At 39.9% G+C, this 21,804-nt stretch overlaps 2 protein-coding genes across 4 annotated transcripts in view; one reads left to right on the forward strand and one right to left on the reverse strand.

The window, feature by feature from the left end:
* mtor (mechanistic target of rapamycin kinase) overlaps positions 1-21,804 on the reverse strand; it is a 119,043-nt gene that overhangs the window by 56,532 nt on the left and 40,707 nt on the right. For all 3 annotated transcript variants that reach the window (XM_034695129.1, XM_034695131.1, XM_034695130.1), the window contains 2 exons: positions 21,519-21,681; positions 18,897-19,042 (listed from right to left, as the gene is read on the reverse strand). In XM_034695129.1, the coding sequence (XP_034551020.1) occupies positions 18,897-19,042; positions 21,519-21,681 (309 nt within the window). The remainder of the gene's footprint in view (positions 1-18,896; positions 19,043-21,518; positions 21,682-21,804) is intronic.
* Positions 11,210-14,550, forward strand: angptl7 (angiopoietin-like 7). Its single transcript, XM_034695132.1, has 5 exons — positions 11,210-11,663; positions 12,873-12,973; positions 13,089-13,283; positions 13,544-13,739; positions 13,844-14,550. Exons 1-5 carry the CDS (start codon positions 11,303-11,305, stop codon positions 14,011-14,013), a joined length of 1,023 nt encoding a protein of 340 aa, XP_034551023.1. The 5' UTR covers positions 11,210-11,302; the 3' UTR covers positions 14,014-14,550.

Below are 21,804 nucleotides of genomic sequence, written 5' to 3' on the forward strand. Positions count from 1 at the left end.
GAGAAATTGGCCATCCAGACTACACTTGTTTTTTGTACCAGGCTGTAAACATGTTTATTTCTGCTGTAAAGCTGGATCGGGATTTTGGAATTGGTGTGTATGTGGTTTCTGTTACTTCTGGAGCCAGCCTCAAGCGGATCCTTGATGAACTGCAGTTTTTAGCACTTCTGCATTGGACTCATATTTTTAGACCAGAGGTTGCTGCTTGGTCTGAGCAGGTGCCCCATATACAGAGGCTATAGTCCTCATCGCAGAGGTCGCAGGTTCGATTCCAACCTTGACCATTTACTGCATGTCCTCCCCCACTCTCTACCCCCAACATTTCTTGTCTCTCTTCAGTTGTTCTATCCATTAAAGGCAAAAATGTCAAAAAATATAACTTAAAAAAAAAGAAAGCACATATCCAAAATGTCTGAAAGTGAATCTGCAGATGTATGAACAAAAGACTGCTGCTGATACTAAAACCTTCCTGTTAAGAGTTTAAAACTAAACAGCCCTGACTTTAAAAGTCAAACAGAAGAATTATCATATAGCATGCAAAGCCCAGAGACACAGCAGTGAGATTCATCTTTTCACATGACCAGCAGTCCATCCCTCACTCAGGTAATATCTTATATAAACAGACAGCACTGTTTCTGAACAGTTTCAGCCAACACCATGTAAATGAAAACTTTAAATTGTACATAAATCCACACGCCTGCTCTGAGCACATCTTCTCCGGACATGATGAGCAACATGTTGTGATTACGTAACGCAGATCTCGACCTCTGCGTGTCTTCAGAGATGGCAGAATCACATGCATCACTGCTTGAAATAAGCATGGAGACAGAAAGAGAGGTTACCTCAGTCTCAAACTGTCTTCCTGATCATTCTGGGACATTTCTGGCTAAAGGAAGGCTGAACTCATCTGTGACACATGTGACTGGCCCTTTGTCTTCCACTTTTGCCAAGACAAAAAAGTAGTTGTTTCGTCCCCGAGCAGATGCTGCAGCATGGGGAAGCACTTAGTATCCCCTGACTTTGAAACTATTTCTTCGAAATGACCGAGCTCTCCCTGTGAATCATGAGGCAGAGCACAGGAAAAGGGCAAATAAGACATTTAAATCAACAGAGGTGTTGCTCGTAATACCAAATACTCAGAATAAACCTTGTTTATTTGCGTACACGGAGGGGAACAGGGTGATCGTTCATGTGCTTTGTTTATTCTTTTCTTAATGCTAGTAGTGCGTGTTAGAGGACCATTGAGACATCAGTCGGGAGAACTATTGCTCTCATGTTTACACACACTATCACCACACTGGGACACCGCTGCAGAATGTGTCTCCTGGGTTTCTCACCTTCAGGTCAAGAGGCCAACAGAACAAAGGGTCTCCAGTGGGCCAAAACACAAAAAAAACATCTGACGGTTACCTCATTGGAATGCTGCAGCCGCTTTGTGGAAAAAGAGTATACAATGTTTTGGAAAGATTTGAGTTTCTGCAGGCTACATATTGACCACATTTTCAGTGAAATTATCCATTAAATATTTCCAATGAAACTGCCAGCTCTTGGGTATTCGCTCTGTTTTGTATAACTCAATCTGACTGTTAATTGGTTGTTGTAATAATTTATTTTTTTCCTAAACAATGGAAAACAGCATGTAGTCTATTTGTCAACACACGAATACACAGCTTCAGGGCGTCCCAAACGCAGCTGCCACACGTCTGACCCAATCACAAAAGCATGACCATCTTGGTTCTGCTTCCCCTCAACTGCTACCTGTCCACAGAGTTTGGTGATTTGTTCGCAGTAAGAGGTGAAACAATGCATGTATCATTCGTTATTCAATATAAAACCAAAATAGCAAATCACTAAAAACACTTATTCTTTTATTTGTTTCCATGACCAAAATTAAAAAAATGATAACTCGTTTTCTGATTTCCGATCTTGTGCCCAAATGGAAAAAAAATATCACAAGAGCTGAAATCCCATTTATCCCACTTAGACAATGGATTACTTTAAAATTATTCCACAAATACAATGGATAGAAAAATCATGACAGAGATCAGGCAATATTTAAAATTAAAAGACAGACCATTCTACTGTGCTCAGTTATTTACTTAAAGAACTGACTCAACTTGTGATGAGGGGACAAAACTGAATAAAATGGCAAAACCTCACAAGAGTTAATCAATAAGCATCCTCTTCTTTTGTTATTGTGTCTCTATTATCAATACAGCTTAGCTAGCTATGCCTTTTGTTATCAGGTATTATATTTAATTGTACTCATCATAATGGGAGGGTCTGGCAAATGTTTTTCCTTGTTTGGCATGGCACAGTGGCAGTATTTTAATTTATTTTATTTATTTATGTATTTTATTTTGTGTATTTATTTATGTATTTTATTTTGTGTATTTATGTATGTATTTTATTTTGTGTATTTATGTATTTCATTGTATTTATTTATGTATTTCTTTATCACTTCTCTTTCTAATGTAAATTTCTTTATATGATCCACTCTTCATGTACTTTTTTTTAATGCCTAATGTGATAAGAAGGCAAGATGTATAATTTGATTTCATTCTCTTATGTTTGTTGTAAAATGAAAAACAATAAAACTGTTTTTAGAAAAAAAAAGAAGACATCCCGTTAGCTAACATCAGAACACAGCTAACGTTAGCATTAAACCACTTCCAGGTTAAAGTTTATATTAAAAGAAAAACAGATACAATGAGACAGGAGAATGGTTTGCACAATATCCACAAAATATCTAATGGTCAAAGAAGCAACATTAACTATATAGAGTGTTTATTCTTGTACTGTTGAAACACTATTCAATTCAATGAGCGACAATAGACTGTATAATAAATAGACGTAATATCAGTGACATGAAGCCAATCGTCGGCGGGGACCATATTGGAGATGCTGAACTCAACCTAACCTCTGTCGAGCAAGTGTGAGGTAAAGAGGCGGTCTTTGAGCCTCCTCGCCAACAGCTACAGTGTTCCCGCCTGTCAATCATGTCAGTATCATGTCAGTCATGTCCTTATTTGGGCTAAACTCGTAATCTAAATATCTTCTGAACCGTTGCGTTAAAAAGAAATGTCACCCCCCGTACAGTGTGTGCTGATAGAGAAATTAGCTCATCAGACCAAAGCCGTTTTTTGAACCTAGCTGTAAACATGTTTATTTCTGCTGTAAAGATTGTCTTCTTTGAATTGGTGTGTATGTGGTTTCCAGTGTTTCTGCAGCCAGCCTCAAGCTCAAGCATCCTTGATGAACTTCAGTTTATAACACTTCCACATGGGCTTCATATTTTGAGACTGGAGGTTGCTGCTTGTGAGTAACCCATTCTAAATGCAGGGTAATGTAAAGTATATAAAGTTCTTACAGCTGTATGTTAAAGACAGAGTAATAGTTCTCTTTTTTTTATATTAAATGGTTCATTTTACTGAATATCTACTAAAGCTAAAAATACTTGAGTTGGTAAAAACAGTCGACCCTGGATGCTGACTGGAGGGGTTTTGGTTTTCTGTCCCGTGACCCGACTGTTTTTACATCCCAGTGTCACGAAACGTCTCTGTGAAGCAGTGCCACTCAGGCTTATCCAAGCAGGGGAAACTTTTCCAAAAGGATAGTGGCTAATCCACCTTCTTCCCCTCTAGTACTGTTTGTCCCTGCTACTGTTGTGTAGGGTGGTGAGCAGATGCCTGCTGCCTGGCTCGCATGTGGTGTATGACAACAGATGCCACCTGGTAGCCATCACCAGCTTTAGACACCAGACCTCTTGATGAGCTTTCAAAGCATCCAGTCCACCACTCACGGGGCTGGAGGATGCCCCGGTGCATACAGCCCCCTTCATTATAGGAAATATGGAAAGGTTTATTTTACTCCTTTACGTGAGTATGTTTAACTCACTAGCAGATCAATAGACATTACTATATTTTGAAATTCATTAACCAGACACAGCCCACATGCAACTCTCACCAGTTTCTAGATCACAACAGCCAAACCATGCCGCACTACAAGATACCATCTGTCAGCTGTGCTTGTTTACATCCAGGTAGTACAGCACTAAAACATTATGGCATATGGCTTTAACCAAAGCAACAGCCCTGGCAGCTTAGGCAGAACATAAGACCAGCATTTTGAAATCACTCAACATGGCAGTGATTGGAGTCAGCTTGATGACAGTCCGTCTTTACCGTCATTTATGAGTCTTTGTTTAAGAATAGCTGAAGTTAAATCATTGCCATCATGCCGGAGTTCCGGTACAAGCATCATTACAGTAAAGGGAGTCTTCAGGAAATGGTAAGCAGCCATCCAAGAACCTGTTTTTACTCAAATGATCCCGGCCCTCCAGCGTAGATCCACAGTGTTAGTTGAATCTATTGGCTCTTTTAAATGCCAAACATTTGCATTACATTATTTCAAACTTGAGGTTTCGGATTAAAACCATATTGGTACAATGAGAATCCAAAAAAAGCAGTGAATTGTTCAGTCTTATCATTTTTCTTCTAACGAGACAGGACACACTAATGGGGCGAGAAAAAGTGAGTGAAAGTACCACAAGGAAATATAATTGCTACAAATGTGCCAAAACAACCACCAAAATTTGTACAAGTCGAAGTCTGGATCGTTTGTGCAAACAAAGCTGACAGGTGGAAGGGGTTACTGTTAATAAAGATTACGTAATTTAAGGTTTTCAGATAGAGCCCTGGAATCCACTGGCTCCTGCTTTCACCTCCTGCCTTTCCTGTAATTGAACCCATGAGCTCTCTGCCGACAGCTTGGCCCTGGTGGTCACTGTTTGATTGCAAATCGTTTTTCCAGTGTTTTTAGGGACACAAAAGCCGTCTGTGAGCACAGTCTGACTTAAAGACACTTTGTTTTGTCAGCTCACACTTATCAAAGATAGATGACTGCTGTAATGAGCGCAGTCAGACTTGTCTTAATGGGCAAAGGAAAAACTTGTTCAATGAAACGTGTGGGTTTTCTGGGGAAGTCATAAAAAGACGAGGGCTTTGGTTAGACTTTAGTGAATCCCTCTAAAGTTAAAGGGAGCCGTGCATTCTTCACAAGCAGCCTGGTGAGACATGGTTAAAGGATAAATGGTGTTTAAAGGAGGTGTTTTAAAGGAAAAAACAGCATGAAGCTGAACGTATAAAACAGCATCCAGCTGAATGACAGAGTCCAGGACCGGAGGAAAGTGATGCCGCTGGGATGCATTGCTGGAGAGTGAGCTGTGACTCAGGGTAGTTAGGGCAATGAGAAAATCCAGGAAGGCAAATTATCCACATTTTTCCAAAAGACACTGACGCACATCAATGACTTACGAGTCATACAGGCATGTCAACAGACTCTACGCAACATCAAAATACTACAGAAACAAAGGGCGGGAAACCGCTTTCAATTGTAGTAAAACTATGAGACTGGCATGGAAGTGAGAATTGTAAATATTTCCCATACTTTCAGATTCTTTTCATGAATCAGACTCTTTTCTCTGTAGTTTCTATTTTGGCAGCCATGAAGGAAGTTATAAAAGTTTGCTTAAGTAAGCTTACTGCTGCAAAACAAAAGGAAAACAACTTTAAAACCATTCCACCAAAAAATTCTTTTTAAGTTCGATTACTCAAGCAGCAACCTTCGGTCTCAAAATATGAAGCCCATGCGTAAGTGTTATAAACTGCAATTCATCAAGACTCTGCTTGAGGCTGGCTAAAGAAACACTGGAAACCACAAAAACACCAATTCAAAGAAGACAATCTTTACAGCAGAAATAAACATGTTTACAGCCTGGTTGAAAAAGCGGCTGTAAACATGAAGGATAAACGGCACATGATGTACGCTGGTGAATCTTTTTCTGACGTAACAGTTGAGAAGATATTAAGATTATGAGTTAAATAAGGACATGACTGACTTGACTGACAGGCGGGAACACATCGCTGTTGGTTAGGAGGCTCAAACTCTGCGTCTTTATGTCACACTCTTTTGGTTGAGTTCAGCATTACCAATATGGCTCCCGCTGATGATCGACTTCAAAACAGCTCTCAGGAACAGATGGGTGATGTCACGGATACTACATCCATTATTTATACAGTCTATGAGTTTGTTTTAAGGAGAATAACAGCTGTGTGTTTATAGTCTTTAACCAAACAAATATCATCATATACAATGATTTTGGCTATACACTTACCTTCAAACAAAAGAAGAACAATCAAATGACATCTTTTTGTTGACTGTTCTTCACATTCAACATTTACATAACATTCTTCAAATGTAATGGAAAAGTATGACAACCTTCAGGGGAGCATTTTGTGGTCACTGTATGTTACAGTCATTACATTTGTTTGCTTTTATGCTCACAGTAACAGCGGGTACATGTGAACAAGCCACATGAATGCTGAGGCTGAGCATTGCATTGTTGAAAGTTGTTGTCATTTCGTCTTGACAAATGGGGGAAACCGAGAGAAGGCTCATGTTAGGACTCTAATCAAGACTTCAGGATTTGTCTGGCTATTAAAACACTTCAGCAAACTGCACACAGAGCAAGCTTTTAATGTTTGTATAAAGATGACAAATGGCGTAAAACTTCCATTTGGAGCTTCAAAATCAAACAAATACTAGAACTGAAAGCACATGTCAACACAAAGCTATGAGTAAGGGGAGACGTTACAGAGCGATGACCAGGAGTAAAGCGTGGCCAGCATCATTCTACGGAAAGAGAGAGCTATTAACATTCATATATTCATGATTAAGTTTGAAAGGATTACACATCAAAGCAGTAACCGTTTATTAATTATGTAAAAGTTTAGAATTTCAGGAAAGGGAAACTTTTCCTCGTGCTCTGAACCGCGCTGCTGTTCCCATCACACACAGATGATGCTGAGCAGAACCATCCTAAGTGTTTCCTTATTTATTCATCAGACCAAGTGAAGAAAAGTGAAGAGGGATTTCTGCCAAACCTTTGGCAAGAGGAGCACTAAAAGCCTGAGATTTAGAAAAAACACAAGGCCTCGGCGGTGACGCCAGATTATGTAAGATTATAATGTTAATAATAAGGAAGAAGGTAGACGAGGGTGAAAGTGTCATGTTTTATTTTCACTCCACAGTTGTGACATTCCCTCAGACCAAACTGCAACTGAGCTCCCAGCTGTGTGATTTCATGGGTTACATAAATTTATATAACTGAATAACGTTACTGCTCAGGATTTGTAAGAAACTACCCGTTGGTTTTCCTGCTCAGCACATCGTAATGTATATTTATAGGAAATCTGATTTGAAGCCAAAACATAGAATTATCTTTTGTGGTTTGGATAGTAAATGGTGTTTAAAGAGGAAATCCTCTGATTTAGGATCTGAAGGCGTCAGATCACTGCTGAAGCTGCAGAGAGAAGCACAAATCTGGTTTCTATTATCAGTAAGGAGGAAGTATTGTATAGATTTAATTGAGCATTACAAGTGTAGTTTTAGTTGTTCCTATTCTAAATTTAATTTTTCTGTATGAGATTATTTTTGTGGCTTTTTACGTTTGTTTGATTGGACAGCTGAAAGAGATCGAAGGGAGAATGTGGAGGAGTATCTGCACTAAACAGCAGCAGGATCGGAGATGAGTCTGTGACCAGTGCAAAGAGCACTATAGCCGTGCAACATGAAGCACCTGCTCTGTGAGCTAAACCAGAGCCCCAACAACACTCCTGACTTTTAATCCACGTATACGATACACATTTTTAGTGTCACACCAATAAAGGTACATTTTCATCCCCCCAAAAATGTTCCATGATAATGGACATTACAAGAACCATGAGGAAATTGCAAGGATACAATTTTTCACTCCTTTTTCTGTTTTCCACACTTTATTGTTTTAAATCATCTTTAAAAATTTGTCTTGCTTGATTCTTTGTATTGCAATAAAGTTAATTGTAAACCTGTATTTATTTCTTTGCCAGATTTTAGCCAACAGGAGAGTTGACCTCAGACAAAAGTTAACACTCTTCAGTCATTGAAAACTCTCTGCTGATGTGTTTTCTTGTGAAATGTCAGATTTTAATCTTACTGGACTTGCTGGTTCAGCATAAACCAGGATTAAGCAGTGGATGTGTGTGTGTAGTGAAGTCTGAAATATCTTTATTGTGGATTTTGAGTTACAGACGCAGGGACATGCCATCCTATCACGGATATGTTTCACATCATCAGCATGTGCACTCACACGAGATACCTACCCACTCATAAAAACACTGCTCCACAGCACTACAAGTGGTCAAAACTTTCCAGACTGTCTCCAGACAGCTCATTCCTGTCCATGTGGAGGAGAGAAAGCCATAAAGTTTAAGTCAAAACTGACAGGAATGTCCTGGTTCAGCCATGTCTCAGTTAGAACTGGGATGCTCATCTCTCTGTATTTACAGCTCACTCTGGCACTTCATTATGACAGTTTGATCTGCTTTGAATTACAGTGATCACCCATGTGATGTATCATTCAAGCCATGTATGATCAGTTGTGTCAGTGCCCAGGGCATATTCTGACACCCCCAAACCTTTGGCCTGATCTCTAAAGGCATCTCTGTTAGACTGCCAGTGCTGGCGGCTCCTCGGGGGAACTTGGGATGGGATAGAAATTCCACAGGATGGAGATTTAAGGAAGTCTTCCTGACCCGGCCAACGGCGAACATGTCAGAAACCTCTAAAGAGAAGACCACCCTAAAGGAGGAATTCTACAAACATTATTAAGCCACACAAACGTACCAAATTCAGCAGCAGTTTGTAAACGGTTGTTCAAACCACCAGGAAGGACAACTCTTCGACTACAACAAGGCTGTTTTGTGTTCTCCACAAGTGTTGGTGTGAAATGTTTGGCTATTGCTCCCAGGCACGATGAGCAACTTAAGTATTTTTGAGTGTTTTCTACTAAAGTGTTTCCTCTGCACATCAGTGCACAACTAATGAAAGAAACCTGTGAAGGAAGAAGTCTCTTTAACCTCACCATCTTTTCAGCTCTAGAGCATGAGTAGATCAGCGCAATTACTTTCAATGAAGAGATTCTAAGGTTTCTCTATTCTCATCCATACAGGATGGTATTTAAAATATACAGTTTTATCCATTTAGTGAACGACTCCTAGGTATTTGAGGTAGGACTCTCACTCTCAATATACCCATATTGAAGATAACTGTCTTTTTTAAAGATGAAATATTGATATTGTGCTCAAAATAAGCAGACGGTAATACTGTTTAACTAATTGGTTCATAGTTAGGGGCGGTAATAGTTCTTTACACTGGTTTCCACCCGCCAGTTGTATAATCTGTTATCATGCACTGCAACCACTTTATCCATCCAGTATAAGCTACCTCATTCAGCTGTTACCTGTTATTTACTGTGTATGTCTGTTCTGTGACCACTTTATCCACTTTATTTATTCAGTATTAGTTTTTTACACACTGTTTACATATTTTTCCAGTGTGCTTAATCTCTTTATGCACTGGGTTCATTCGACCCCTTTACCCACACAGTATTACTCCTATTATTCTTTCTGTTGATAAATATGTTTACCTCAGTTAATTTATTCTCCATCCTTCCACAACCACGGTACATTCCCCATACTTCTTTTTTCATTTTAATTTTTAATTTAGTTTATATTTCGGGATAAATGTATATGTATGTTTGTGTGAGCGTGATTATGTCTATATTGCTGCAGTGCAGTCATTGACCTACCATGTTCTTATTACCACTGCTCTCTGGCCTTTAAATTGCCCCCGGGGATAAATAAAGTATTTTGAATTGTATTGTATTGTATTGTATTGTATTGTATTGTATTTAATTTAATTTAATTTAATTTAATTTAATTTAATTGAAAAGAAAAAACGGAGGGGAGATGAAGAAGAAGCAGCAGCAACAGCAGAAGACTCAGTAACCAACTAGCTAGGCTTCACTGCACCGTGTAGCTCTTTAATGCAGCGGATATCATCTTGTCAGAGATAACAAAATAGTTTTGGACAATTTTTGGATTTCCTAAAAGACGGAGGTCTGTGGACAACATGAAACGCAGAATCACACACAGAAGACGGTGAGTTTTTTGGTTGATAGGAGGTTGCAGTCTCTCTTTATCTTTTCTATATTTCATACTTCTCTTGCATTCGTGTCTTCTTTTGCTTTCCAAATACTCTCATCTTTTGAGCATATCTCTGTGTTTTTTGATACATGAATCATTTTGAAATGATAGATTTTGCAGTGGTCACAACATAAACAAATGTTGTCTGTGTGAAAACACAAAATAAACACAAACAAATGATTCCAGCATTTCAAAAAAAGTCTGAAGACAATGACTTTATTATGTTGCACTCTGGTTCTCTGATAACAGCAAACCATTTGAGGTTGAACACAGTGCATGTCTGGTGGCGGACTGTTACACCTTTACGCATGTAGAGAGCCTAAAAGGACTAATACAGACTCTGCCTGCCTTGTACTTAACAAATTCCTTCCACTTAATACAAACTTTGAGTCTGTTTTATCCTGAAGGTTTAACTAAGCCTTCTCCCTCTACCAACACCCTGTTTGAAATTTGATACTGAGAGGCAGAAAACATGCCTGCTTCGACATCTGCTGAAAAGGGTAGCATCAATAGAACACTTAACCTACAATTAAGAGTACTTAGTGACTTCACACATCTCCTGGCATGTGAAGACCAGATTTACGGGAGAAATGTTCAGCCCAAGGATAAAGTAAAATCTATCATTACCAGGGCAATTTGGGTGTGAAGACAGAGAGCGAAAATTACATATGACTGCTGTAAAGCCCATAACAAGTGTTCTAATGTTTATCAGTGTTCTGTTCAATAATTTAACAAGGAATCCAATTTAAAAGTTCTGAGAGTGAAATGAGTTCAGACAGAAGCCAGAGGTTTGTTTCCTCAGCTCCTTGTGCTTCCCTCCCAGCCAAAGACAAAAAAAAACACCCTGCCCAGAAACCATCAACACCTGAAAAACAAGTGGGAAAATGTGGGCAAAACTTCTGTGGAATGAGTGAAAGTAATATGTGGGGGGGGAGGTAGAGTGGAGCAGGGGGAGGAGGGATGGGAAAGGTCCCCCACCCTGAAGGTTGGAGAGGGTCAGCCCGGTGAGTGGTGCACACAGGGAGAGAGGGGGAGAGAGGGGGAGGACCCACATGCAAAATATTTAAGATGCTCAAGCAGAGGAGGACTTCATTGAGGAAAAACGGCTGAGCCTGCTGGTCAAAGAGGAGCTCCAACTCAACTCCAAGATCTTCGAAAGGGACTGACTTCAATCAAACACCTGAGACTGTGTTAGAGCGAGAACTTTCAAACAGAAAATGGCTCAAGTAAATCTGATCTTAGTTGCATTCGGCGTCACGCTACTCCTTCTAGCAGAGACGTGGGCCCAGAATCCCAGGAAAAGACTGGCACCTCCAAAACCTCCTAAAGGTCAGTGCTGCGACGAGGTGCGCTCTCTTAAGGTCCAGGTGGCCAATCTAACCAGCATCCTCGAGGAGCTCACCCGCAAGCAGGAGTCCGACTTGATGAATATCGTGAGGCAAGTAATGGAGCTGGACAAGAACAACCGGCAGCAAGAAGCCCGGGTCACAGAGGCAGAGAGCAAGTACTCAGAGATCAACAACCGTGTGGAGATCATGCAGCTGCAAACTCTACAGTCTGCTACCCAGACCTCATCAGGTGAGCATCAGCAGCTTATTAAGGAATGGGGTTGAAATTACATACTGGCTAGGGTTCTGTGAGCAGTATGTTGTGGTGATAAGATCTGAAACATCTGCAGGAATAAGTATGAGCTTAGCAGTTATTTTCACTAAATTTGATTCATGTGAGAGCAATTGGAGAGACTATGAGAAATGTTCACACATGGCTAAAGCCATCCATCACTGACTTTAGTGCATATTTGATCCACCTGTCTCTTTTTTCTCCGGCCAAATTCACACTCCATGTGTTAAAACTATTCCCCCATATGGACAAAGATTTAAGACCTGACTGATCTTGAAATGTACCGCTCACCTATCACTCTTTCTCAGCTTCAAAGGGAAAATAACTTTTGATTGGTTAATATTCAGTTTGAAAAACACAGAAGGATTTCTTTTTTAAATAGTAAGTTAATCTAAGTAAACTGAGAAAATACTAAACTTTACTTTGACTGGAATGTGAGTAGAAACATGTCTTAAAGCAGTCTTCAAATAGGCTCCCCTTTGTGCACACACAAAACTACTATATACATCTATAAATACTCCTGTCTCTGCTCTGTGAGTCTAAAACAACTGCTCTGCATCTGATTGGAGGGAGCATTCATTCAAAGCTGTAGAGTCAAATCTGTATGCCTGTCAATAATGAGCCCCATCAGTGCTAAATCATCTCTGACATCCATCTCAGCTCTACTACACCACTAATCAGCGCTGGCCGCTGCAGTGAGGATAACCAGGCATGACGTAGTTTATTATTTCAATACCTAAACTGTGTGGTCCAACAGGGCTACATTTATGTCACTGGCAAAGGGAACACAGAGGGCTCTTTAAAAGTAGACTAAATTACAGACAGCAGAGCAGAACAGGAAGGGACACAAAGATTAGAAAGAGTGGAAGGTTTTCATCCCTTTTTTTTTTTAAACAGACTTTTTTAAGTATTGGGCTCGTTTCTACAGAGTGATCTCATGCCCATATTAATGGCATCAGAAAAACTAGGCAGAAATCTGGTCCATGTTGTGTATACTCCCCTTGGTTTGATCCATTTTTCTTTAAGCGGGGGTGGGAGTCTTTTTTTCATCAGTCCAATCACTCAGATGTCTATAAAGCTGTTAGGATTTATGACATTCACATTTTTAAAAACTGCTCATAAAACCACACATGCTTTTGAAATAACTCAAGACATTCTTTTTTCCAGATGCCATCTATGACTGTGCATCCCTCTACAGCAAGAGCTACAAGATCTCTGGCGAGTACAAGCTGCCAAAGGATGAGTTTCTGGGAACACCTGAGCTGACTGTAAGTTGTTCTGAGTCTCGTGTGTAGCATGTCATTTTTGTGTATTTTTTGGAAGAGCATGATGAGGTCTCCCATTTCTCCCTGCATCCTATGACACTTTGATAAATGCTTCCAGGTCTTCTGCGATATGGAGACGAATGGAGGTGGTTGGACTCTGATCCAAAGGCGCAAGGTGGGCCTGACATCATTCCACCGAGACTGGAAGCAGTACAAAAGAGGATTTGGATCCATCCGCGGAGACTTCTGGCTTGGCAATGACAACATCTTCCGTCTGACAAGGCAGCCCAGTGTGCTCAGGATTGAGTTAGAGGTACGTATTGGAAAACATGGCACTTGTTAAAGCATGGACACGGAGTGTAAAAGTGCGCAAACCATGCAAAAACAACTTGATTGCCAAAAGTAAGAGGGTGTTAACACGGAACCAGTTTAATTCAAAGGGTACTGAGCACAGGAATATTAATAATAAATCAAAGTAACTCTTAGAGATGTTGGGTAGATCATGAGAGCCAATATTCTCAGGTCCTTAAACTCTTGGTCTCTAAATCACTTTATATGTGTTTTCCATTGCAGGACTGGGAAGGACGGACTCGCTATGCTGAGTACGGTTTCTTCAATGTGGGTAATGAACTCAACAGCTACAAGCTCTTCATTGCCAACTACAGTGGGAATGCTGGAGACTCTCTGCGCTACCACAACAACACCAACTTCAGCACCATCCACAAGGACAATGACAAGTGTGTGGATGACTGTGCTTCCCTACGTAAAGGTAAAGCTCAAACACTCGCTTAAAACCATCAATTCAGCCATTCACAGTACTTGTAAGAGGCAGATTTTCCCTCCAATTGACACTTTTCCTTCCCATCTTTCCAGGTGGTTACTGGTACAACTGCTGCACTGACTCAAACTTGAACGGCGTGTTTTACCGCTACGGTGAGCACACAAAGAGCTCAGATGGGATCACTTGGTACGGCTGGCACGGGTCCAACTACTCCCTCAAAAGAGTGGAGATGAAGGTCAGACCGGTGGGCTTCCAACCATGAGTGCTTCAGCTGTGTGTCCTGGATCGAGATCATAGGCACGCATGTTGAAAGATCTCGCTAATACCTGTTCGAACAAGTTGTGGGTTTTGCTTCGACTGCGAAAGGAATGAGAATGTTGTTTTTGATGGTTACATTTCAGTCTGATGAATGTGTTGTGTTTGCTGTGTTTGATTGTAAATTGTAGTTCATTGTGTGTATTTATCAGTAAGATATTTTATTTTTTAAAAGCTTTGATAGATGCTCTTTTACCACTGTCCCCAATGGGTTACTGCATTGTCATCTCTTCTCTCATTTGTCTTGAAAGCACTATGATGTATTTGTTTTTTTTAATACAAGCCGAATAGAAGCAAAATCAGTCCAGACTGGTCTGGTTCAGGTACAAATCATCAAGGAATGGTAGGAACTAATTCAGTGATCTTTGAGGGTAGAATGGGATCAACCACCAAAGGTACTTCCTGAATTACGCTGCATTTTATCATAAAACCGTAACCATTGATTATGGAAATGTGTTATTTGTAAAATGTGTACAGCTCTGTAATTATGTTGTTTCATGTGATAGAAAATAAACATATTTTTTAAAAGAAACAGAAAATCATCCATCACTTCCTCACTTCAGAGGCTGAGTAGTTTGGTTGAAATGTGACAACCGAGGTCTAAAAACAAATCAAGGTCTTGTGTCGTCCATTCATCCCCAATAATGGCAACATATTTGCCTCTAGCCCCTGACCTCTGACTCTTGGGTCATCTCCTGACATCCCGGCTAAAGGTCTCAGGCCACCTAAACCAAACAGGAATGAAGACCACACACACATTCTGCTATCGACTTAAATGCCTGTAGGTTTACTACCGTGAAAACAATACTACCATTGCTTCCCTTTGAAGCAGCAGTGAATTCCTTGAGGCGTTTAAATACCCACACAAAGAGCTCACTAGCTATACAAGCTCTCATGTAGACTGAGTCAGTTGCTTTTCCTTTTACAAGGTGTCAGTCAGGGTAAACATCTAATTAAAGCCGGACATTGTGTCCTTCTCGTAAGAAGGATAGACCACAGAAGAATAAAGGGCATTTTAAAAGACCTTTGAAAGGTGACAGATGACCACATCTTTCTATTCTCAGTATTCAAACATGTGTTTCCATCAACAAAGGCGAGCCTTAAAAAGTCATGGGTGGTTTCAGTGCAAAAATAACAGTTCAGATAGAACCTGCACAAAGTTTTAAGACTAAGTAGATAGTATAACAAAGAACTAATGACTAGCATGCATCATTTAGGAAAGCTAAATGCTCCAAATGGAGTTCATTGTAATTTGGAGAGTAATTTGCTGAAACTTTGGTAAAAAAGGGCTTCCAAGAGTCAGAGCAGTGATTTAAGGGAGACATTGTTTCAAAGTGAATGTGACCTCTGTGTTCCATAATCAGATACGAAAACCAAAGGCTCATGGAAAACAATGGTTGGAAAGGGATTCAACTATCAGAAAGGCAATCAGATAATTCAAACGGTTCAGCCTGTGCGTCCCATAAGATTTAACAATGTTCCTGTGTTATAAATTATTCCTTCTGGTTACAGAATCTGAAAAATATTGACCCTCAAGAGTAGAGATGTGAGAGTTTAGTGAACCAAATGTTGATGATTAAATGTTGTCACCCTCGCCCTTATCTTTTATTATTGTATGCAGTTTGGCAGTGTTATGATGTAGAAATTGGAGCTATAATTGTATGTAGGTTGAGTCATGGTAAAATAGTATATAACCACCCGACTGGAGTAATGCCCAACCAGGAAAGGCATGTGGACATTCACCAGCAAGGAGGACCAAAAGCTTGTGGTGCTAGCTCTGCTAAAGGTAGCCACACTCAGCAAACCAATGTTACATTTTTACTTGCAGATTCTATGATCCTGTGTTTAGCCGTGTTAGATAAATTGTGTTATATTTTGATTGTTTCTTGCTGTTAACTTACCTGTAGAAAAATTGGTAATTCCAACTTTTCCAAAAGTTATTCTGCCATTGTTTCCACTCTAATCTGCTAAAACATTAAGTCCACATGAGAAGTTCAGAGGTTAAATCCAATATTGGACAAAAGCCACTCAGATTGGCCAACATAAGACAAAAAGTTGCTTGGCAATTAGTTGGCATCCAAACATCTTAACATGGAGATATATAAATGACACATGGGTCAGTTGAAATAATGCATTACTCAAATCAATATGGCCTTTTTTTAGAGTTTTCTATGATACTTGCTTTTAACCCCATCATAACGTTTCACAAAATACTGAAACAAGATTTAATGAAACAGAAATAAATCTGCAATCCAACTCCACAAAAGACACCACAAGATGTACCCATAAGGTGGCAATATAAGGCCAAATGCTCAATAACAGTGCTCTCTTCTTATTGAGAGTCTCAGGGAAACTGTGACCAATTTCCTGGCTCAATCCAAATGGTAAGAATATAAAATACAGTTACACCACTGGTTATTTCTTTATTTTCTTTATATGCCTCACACATTAGTCAGACCAGGTACGACTCATAAAACTTCTAACCCTATGAGTAAGTCACTTATTCTGATGGAATACACTGAATTCAACCAAGGATCCAAGCGAGAGTATGACCAGACCAAATCCTGGAAACTTGTAAACCTACCTAGTAGTACACTAACCATGAGTCATCAGGCACTGGGACAGCAGTAACCAGACCGTGTTGTCATCAAAAACTGTGCATCAGATAAATATGCTTTCTCTAAAGTACTGAACCCAGCACAGCCAGGTTAACGTAGCGCTTTTTGCACACCAGCTTCTAGATCTTTTATGGGAAATCCTGCAGAGGTGAGAACCAGATGGGGATATTGAAAACACCAGAGTGCCGGCTCCCATCATTCATCATCATCAAGGCTCCTGAGAAATTGAAAACAGGCCCCAGAGTAACACAAGTCCAGACACTCGTAGATGAAAAGGGGGCAAGCGTCCAATTAGATGCCTGGAAAACAGATTTCTCCATGCCATGCCAAAGGCCCAGAAATACAGAAGAATGAGAAAAGGGAAAAGCAATGGAAAATATGACGGATGATTTCAAAGAGCTATAGGACAGGAGGATATATGAGATACAATTTCTAATGTATTACATTCAAATGTGTAGTTCAATGTTTGTCTCTAGGCAATAAATTAAAATGTGACAACTGTGAATCAAAGAGAATCTGTTTTTTCTTCTTCTTTTGACATGAATGAGACAAAGAAATATGCTGCAGCTGAAGTCCCACTGACACTGAGTCTGAAGAGTTACAAAGAAATGATTTGTCATGAGCTATTCCTGCACAGGGTTAGACCTCTACAATGACCTGATGGCCTACAAGCATAAAAAATCAGTCTGCAGCCTTCAAGTGTCTCATGCTGGCGGCCTCCAGTGGCAAAACATGTTATCCCTATACTCCATCAACACAATGCAACAGACGCCCAAATGTCCTTATTTCACTTCAGCTGCATTAGAAAAGGGCGCTGCTCCAGCCCTCACACTGTGGAGCAGTGAGAGAGAGAGCTTGGTGCGGGGGAGAGCAACTTAAAACGTGTAGCAGACACACTGCACAATATTTCCCTCTCACATCATGAGCTCCAGAAGAAGAGCTACAGCTATTTGTGAAGCTACATACTCCAACTAAGCAAGTATCAAGGCCAATCATTTGGATGGTTATTGCTTTTATGCATTTCTCACATCTTATTAGGGCTGGGGATCATGTCAATTTTTTAAATTTTGACTCCTGTTCTTATTCTTGATTCAGATTTCGTTAGTAATTGGTGGTAGTTCTCCTGCCAGCTCCACAGTGACAAAGTGGTGTAACCCCTTCACCATAAATCTTGCATGGTGACATTTCTCCACAGTCTTATTGTTCGTCTTGCCATTCATCACTTAAGTGAACTAAATTTCTGCACCTCACGTGTTCGTAGAAACAGGGCGTCAGGGTTTACTCTCTGAACTCAAATCTCACATATATATTTGAAATATTTGTAGACATGATTCATTTATCTCAATATATGTGACTAAGAGCTCAACTGTGTTTTGTACCTTAGTGTCACATGACATTGCTACTGCTGGGTCTCCTGGCAGTTCCCCGGTCAAAATATAAACTGAAGAGCAACCGCACTTTTAGTGTAAAGGCCCTGTGTCTTTGGAACAGCCTCCCCTCCTCAATCAGGGCCGCCCCCTCTGTTGACTCCTTTAAGACTCGCCTCAAATCACACTTTGATTTGTTAGTATTTGAGTCCTCTCGCCCTGAATAGATTGTTTGTCTCCTATTCAAATGATTGTTTGTTTGGGCTCACATTGTTTGTTTGTTTGTTTTTTAAGTATGGTACAGCACTTGGTCAGCTTCTGCTGTGTTTTTAAATGTGCTTTATAAATACATTTGATTGACTTGCTGTGGCCGGTTTGTTTTGTGAACAGGAGATCACAGCACATCAAATACAATGAAGTATTAAAGTAAATGCTTTGTCATGTTGGATGTGCTTCCTCCTTGAAATAAAATGCTTTTGCCACATGCATTTTACTTTCCTGCGTCATTATCTGCTTTAAGGAAGCTTGGCCAATCTAAGGAACCCTTGCCATGGTATCCCATTATCCTGTACTCACATCTTTGTTGACGTACTGTGTCAAAAATGTATATTGCTACATCGGCACAGCAACATGTGGCAGATAAACAACTTCTGCGGTCTGCAAAATCCGTATTGAGATTTAATCCCAAAAGATATATGTTGCTGTTAGGGACCGAAAAAAAGCACCAAAATCCACGTGTCTTATCAAACTCATGAATCTCAGACTTTTGGAACTGGTTCCAACTTGAAACGGTTCTTGATATCAAAGTCTATTTCTTTAAAAGCCATCCCTGGTATTGTTCCTACCTGATAAGAGACTCCAATATGAGAGGAGATGCACCTTTCTGGAACTCCAGCTCTTTGTAATGTAGAGCCTTGGCGTAGGCTCGACATTTTGCAGCTCTCTCTCCCAGAAGCACAATGCCATTATCGTCTCTGAGGGGCAGAGGGCCCTAAAAGAGAAAACAGGTAAAACAAAATAATCAAATTACATTTAAATAACATGAAGTTTAAATTCTGAGCTGTCTGTGACATTTTCAGTCCTTGATTGACAATTGGTACTGTCTGTACAAATACACCTCTGGTCTTAGACTTCACGTGTATAAAGTTGTCTGGTAGCTCACAGAGAACGTCTTATGTCCCTCTTTCCACTGGTTTGGAATACGACACTTTATGTGTGTTTTTACTGCAGGCTCACAGCAGGAGGGAACTCTGCTGAAATGATATACTATGACCAAACCATGACGGTCCCTGCCTTCAACGTAACAGTATCGTCACTAATTGGCTCAGCATGTGTGGTCACACGGTGGAATAAAGAAAACAGTGCTCCTTTCTGTCAAGCTTAGAGCAGTCTTGCACTGAGAGTCAATGCAACAAGGGATTTTTGAGATTGATGGTTAACAATCACTGATATGACAGCTGATGTAGTAAGAGTTGTGCTGTAATGGAAAAAAAGATCCTTTCAGTGTGGATTATTCAACTCTGATTCAATATAATGGTGCAGACAAGGCTTCTTTCTTTGGCAGATTAAAGAAGATGACACGGGGCGCCGGTTTAGCTCCGTTGGCAGCCGCTCCATGTGCAGAGGCTAAAGTCCTCGCTGCATTGGCCATTCAATTCTTGTTAGTGTTGGCTCATATCAGAAAATATACATGCTCATACCAATCTATGTTCAGTGAGCACAATGTCATATCTTTCAGGTTCTACTTGCATCAAACCATCAATGACAGTATTGCCCTGAAGTGAACCTCAAAGGTTTCAGTTTTTATCTTCATCAAAATGACGTGAGACATAATGTTTGTGATCAGCTTACTTAGACTTTGAATTATCTGATGAAAGGTTCAAATAAACTGTGCACACACGCCTTCTTGTAGATCTTTGTCCATGTTGTCATTTGGTTCATTTTGGTTTGGTCTGTTTCTTATTAAGCTGCATTTTTTGTGATTAATTTTGTTGTTTCTTCTTTGATTTGATTTGTGTGTGTCAAGCACTTAAAAACAGTTTGTTCTAAAAAGAGTGTTTCTATAACTCTTTACTTCATGAATTACTTATTTCAAGTGTTAGCTAACTTTGTATGAATGACACAGCTGCCATTCAATAACACTTTTTATTGTGCTGTTAAGTTTCCCTGTGCCCAAATCAGTGTTGTCAGCACATAGAGTGACGCAGGTAACTAAGCTGGAGTGACTTGCTCCTGTTCCTGAGGCTCCACAAAAAAGACTGAGGGCCAGAGTCTGGACTTGGATTGCTTCCTCTTGTTTTTTGCACTGATACATCCACTGGGCATCTCTGTGTACATTCTGTTATTTGCACTCACAAACTCTGCTTTGCATCTGCTTCATTTGACATTTCTGGCAGATGCTTAAATGAGAAACACTGACTCGGTTCACGCACGGCTCAGGCTTAAGACATGTTGACGACAAAGGAAGAGATAAAACTAACGGAGCCAAGTGAACCATCATCGTTGTTTCCACAATGTTAGACAACACTAAAACAGATGAAGTTTGAATGCTTCTGCGTTGCCAGTTGGAGACTCATGTCAGTACAGTCTCTTTTCAAATGTTATTTCAACATCATGTGGTGCATGGAATGTCATTTGTATCCAATGAGCCTGCGCTCTTTGGGCCAAAGAGGATGAGAAGTTTGCATATAAGATTAAAAAAAAAATAAGGAAGTTATGGATGAGCCATTTGTAGTAAGTGATAACATCTAGCCTTTGTAGATATATTAAGGTTTGCTTGATAATATACTTATAGACCAGTCAAAAGTTTGGACACACCTTCTCATTCAATGGTTTTTATTTATTTAAATTAATTTAAACATTGTAGATTAATACTGAAGACATCAAAACTATGAAATAATCTGGTTTTGCCATAATCTGGATTACAACAGTAGTCCAATAGGGCTATCCATTATGTACTAATCCTACCTCTGAACAACACAACTGATGGTCTCAAACACATTAAGAAGGCAAGTCATTCTACAAATGAACTCTTGACAAGGCTCATGTTAATTAGAAACCATTCCAGGAGACCACTTCATGAAGCAGACTGAGAGAATACCAAGAGTGTGCAAAGCTGTCATGAAGGAAAAAGGGGAACTTTACAGAATCTAAAATATAAAACATATTCTGCTTTGTTTAACACTTTTTTGTTCATTAAGTAATTCCATATATGTTCTTTCATAGTTTTGATGTCTTCAGTATTAATCTACAGTGTTTCAAATAATCAAAATAAATACAAACCCTGCAATTAGAAGGTGTTTCCAAACTTTTGGCTGGTAGTGTATGTTTAGTCTTTATTTATCAACCCCTGATCATGCACATCCTTCTATCACAAGCAAAAACATGTAAGAAAAAATGTGAATCCCGCCCAAATGGTATTGCTGTGATTTCATAATCTAACACAGTCGTTGCAGTTCAGTGCTAACCTTGTCACTGTGCTCCATGAACTCTGCCAGGTTGAGCAGAGTCTGTGTGACCTCAGCAATGTCCTGGGATGTAAGGGCAAGCTCAATGCTGCGGATGAGCTCATCCTGCTGGTCCTCACTCAGCTCAGACCAACAGGACAGGAAGGCGGCGTTGAACAAATCCCTGTTGACCACAGAAACAGCTTTTACATGTTGAAACAGTCACACAGAACGAGCTAGTCTGACACTGCCAGACCAAATTTTGAATGTGCATTAGTCTTATTTTGGATTTCCAACGGGCTTGATT

The sequence above is a fragment of the Notolabrus celidotus genome, chromosome 11, assembly GCF_009762535.1.
Source record: "Notolabrus celidotus isolate fNotCel1 chromosome 11, fNotCel1.pri, whole genome shotgun sequence".
NCBI lineage: Eukaryota > Metazoa > Chordata > Actinopteri > Labriformes > Labridae > Notolabrus > Notolabrus celidotus.